The 3,770-nt window shown below is 36.8% G+C and overlaps 1 protein-coding gene across 1 annotated transcript in view; it reads right to left on the bottom strand.

Moving 5' to 3' along the window:
* LOC106530865 (FH1/FH2 domain-containing protein 3) overlaps nt 1-3,770 on the bottom strand; it is a gene marked incomplete at its 3' end in the record, with an annotated part of 74,179 nt that overhangs the window by 51,039 nt on the left and 19,370 nt on the right. Inside the window, exon 3 of the mRNA XM_014026574.1 lies at nt 3,674-3,741. Within this exon, the coding sequence (XP_013882028.1) occupies nt 3,674-3,741 (68 nt within the window). The remainder of the gene's footprint in view (nt 1-3,673; nt 3,742-3,770) is intronic.

The raw sequence follows: 3,770 nt of genomic DNA on the forward strand, positions 1-3,770 counted from the left end.
TTTTCTGCTCTGTTGTCAACATGTACAGTAATGAGAAATCCAGACTGTAAAATATTAATAACAATTGCGTTAATATTATTATTAATAGTTTTAATGGTTTCTACATGGTCAGTCCTTTTTTCTGCTCTGTTGTCAACATGTACAGTAATGGGAAATCCAGACTCTTGATTGTTTTTGCGTTAGCCGTTAGCTTCACCAGCTGATCACACGGTCACATGGTTTCTGCGCACTTCAGCTGTTCTATATAAACTCCTTGGTTCAAAATTAGCCGGTAGCTGATTAACAGTTAAAATTGTCACATAAAATCTCCCTTTTTTTCATGAATTTAAACTGAAACACCCCTTCAGAGAGAGAGCTCCTCAACGGAAAGTGTTTGAGTCCATAATTAAAGATAGCAGCCACTCCCCATAACTAAACAGTGAGTAAAACCTTATAATACCTTTAATAGTATTTCTGTACTATTTATTCCACATTTATTCAGTCGTACATGTAGTACTGTTCCACGTTTGAAAGAGGACATCTTAAAAGGCTGTTTATGCAGGAAATACCAGGCAGAGCTCAGTTATTGTTTGAGTGCTCAGTCACAGCAACGAGACGAGGAACATGTTTTGTGATTTTTCAAAGTTGAACACCAAATCTTGAAGTTAATAACAATTGGTCTTTGATTACGTGACCTTTATTCAAACTTAGTTTGACGCCCCAGATCTAAAGGACCTGTAACATTTGATTTTAGTCAACTTATTCCAACATATGGAATTCTTTGATGTCTAAATTACTAATAAAATTTATATATTTGATCAACTTGTTAGCATTACAATATGTACATGCCTAAAAGAGGCTTCCAGTTTATCTTTTTTATTGCATCTTCATTGTACATGTCTTCAAAATTTTCACAAGTTGTCTTAAACATTAGTGTGACAGGACCTTGAAGAAAAACAAGACACTGTTGTAGCAGCTAAATCCGATCACAAGTCGGCACAGGAGAATATGTGGAATATATTGACTGAGGCTGATGAGAAGAGTGGCTGCAGCTGTGACTCATGAAACCAGGAACAGGTGTGACTGAACTATTTATAGTGGGTATGTGTAGATTAGAAACAATCCTGCTCTTCACTTAATCAGTAAACAAATCTAATTTTATTGGTACAAAGACTTAATTCCTACCCAGATTTAATCCCAGCTGCTCCATCAATCAGAATGAAACAGTTAATCTGTCCATCCCAAATATGGACAGTTTTGATCTCCCTGAATGAATGTTTTCAAATGTTTATGACTCAGTTGGGTATGTACTAAAACTATTTTCCAGAAAAACAAATGTAATTATTATTATTATTATTATTATTATTATTATTATTATTATTATTATTAATTTAATCAGAGTGAGCATGTTGTCTTTCCTTGACATTCAAAACCCCACCTAGAGAGACCCTTCACCTCATCACATTCTCAACCAATCAGAGGCTCCGAGTCCACTGAGCCAGATTTAGCACAGCTATCACTGACGGCGAGAATGTTGACCTTGCAGGCAAGTCATGGAGGAAACAAGGTAAAAGTGCTCAAACAAGAAAAACATTTTTAAGTCAATACATCTTGGTCTGGAGACACAAATTAAAGAAACGCTTGATTTCAAAATTCCACTAATCATGTTTACAATGAAACATAGAAACAAAAACAAAACCAGAAGATGATTAATCATTCCAATTAACATAACCCTCCTTTTTGATCGTCTTCTACTGTAGCCGTGTTTCCATCCGATTTTAATTTGAACATTGAGCAAATTTTTAAAATTTGAAAAAAGGAAAAAAAAATGAAGAAATGCGAATCAGACGTGTTTCCATCAACTGGCTTGAAGCGAATCAATGACGTCAGACGCATGTGTGTGGTAAACAGGAAGTAAAAGTGGCAAACTCGCAGGGTCCACACATCTTGGGTTAATGGAGAGAAGTCATCAGGAACGTGTTGCTACTGTCAGGAAAGTTGTAATTATTCTGTCATATCTAGTTCTGTCGATGTTGCTGCTGTCTGGAGACGTAGAAAAAGAAACGCAATTCTCTTCACGTTACGGGAATAAGTGAAGACGCCGACAGCAGGAGGAGGGTCCTGATGTCAGTCGAAGCTACAGTCACTCTGGTACCGGCGCCTGTACCGTTTTTTATGTTCACTACGTCAGAACTTATTCAGCAGTGTTTCCATCTCTCCTTTTGCACATTAACTCTTTTTTCGAAAAACCCAAAAACCACCTCGAGTGTATCTTTTTTGCGAATTAGAGGAAGTTTTTTCGAATCCTGCCATTTCCAGTCACCCATAATTCAAAATGTGCATTAAAAAACATTGATGGAAACACGGTTCAGAGACCACCTCTGATTGCCTGTCGTTGCCTAAACGTTCATAAATTTTTACTACTCTTTACACCTTTTCTTCTGGTTCTGCTTCTTTTACCTTCATTTTAGTTTTTTCTGCTATTTAAGCTATCATTCTGCTTCTTTCCACTTTTTGTGCTTCTTTCTGTTTTTTTCTGCTAACGTACTGTTATATGCTTCTTTCAGTTGCTTTATATTTAGCTGTTTGCTGCAACTTTACCTATTGTTAAGCTGTTATTAGCTAATAGTTTTTTCAAGCTAATTTCACATTTTGGTGTCCATTTTAGCTTTGCTCTGCTTTTGTGCTCCTTCTGCTTCTTTGGTTTGATTTCAGCATTTTCAGCTACATTTTAGCAGTAGCTGAACTTTTGAACTTTTACTCATTCTGCTAAGATAACATTTTTTAAACACCTTTCCCCATCTTGGTGCTCATTTCAATGTGTGTCGGCTACTTTTAGCTTGTTTTTACGCTAATTTGAGATTTTTCTCTGCTGTTTCATTTATTATTCTGTTTCTTTTTGCATTTCATCTGCTAATTTGAGCATTTTATACTTTTTAAATTCCATTCTGCTATTTTCAGTAGCATTTTGGGTACTGTTTAGCTGTTTGTTTCTAAATTTAGCTCTTTCAAGCTAAATGCATACAATGTTGGCCTTTTAAGCATTTTTTCTGCATACTTCAGTAAACTCACTCTTTCTCCTCCTTATTTCTAATATCTGCATGTTCAGTTATTTCAACTGCACATTTTGGCTGTTTTAGCTATTTTAAAACAAATTGCATCTTTTTGGAAATCTTTTATTTTCTGCTGATTTGAAATGTTTTACACTCCTACAACTGTCTGCGTGTTAATTTCAACTTGTTTCTGCTACCTTTAGCCTTCTTTTGCTATTATCCATTCCAGGAATGATTATCTTGTCTTTTCACAAAATGAAGACGTTAACCCAGGTTCACATCCAAAAGTGAATAAAAACACTTTTTTTGTCTCTTTGTTCCCCGACACCTCACAGCCTCTCCTTTTTATCACTCCCCTTTTTCCTCCTTACTCTTATCATGTGACTTTAATTAGAACTGCTGTCAGCCGTCTGCTATTCAGCGACACCCACACCTCTGCACTCGAGGGCATCAAACTGAGAACGCTCAGGCAGAACCTCCAAACCGAGCTGTGCAGCGACAGCTCCTGAATTATTTCACACACTTTTTAAAATAAGTACTTGAAAGCAGGAGGTCTCAGATCTTGAATGTCGTGACAGGAAGCTGGTATTTAAACGTCTGTGTTTTAATGTAAACATGTGAAGACGTCAGACGGGACTCACCGATGCAGGCGTGCACTCGAACAGTCAACTGGGTCCGCAGGATGACACTGTGCTTCTTCCCTCTGGACCTGAGACAACAGAAAAGACAAACTGAAAC

This window comes from Austrofundulus limnaeus, unplaced genomic scaffold, assembly GCF_001266775.1.
Source record: "Austrofundulus limnaeus strain Quisiro unplaced genomic scaffold, Austrofundulus_limnaeus-1.0 Scaffold569, whole genome shotgun sequence".
Taxonomy (NCBI): Eukaryota; Metazoa; Chordata; class Actinopteri; order Cyprinodontiformes; family Rivulidae; genus Austrofundulus; species Austrofundulus limnaeus.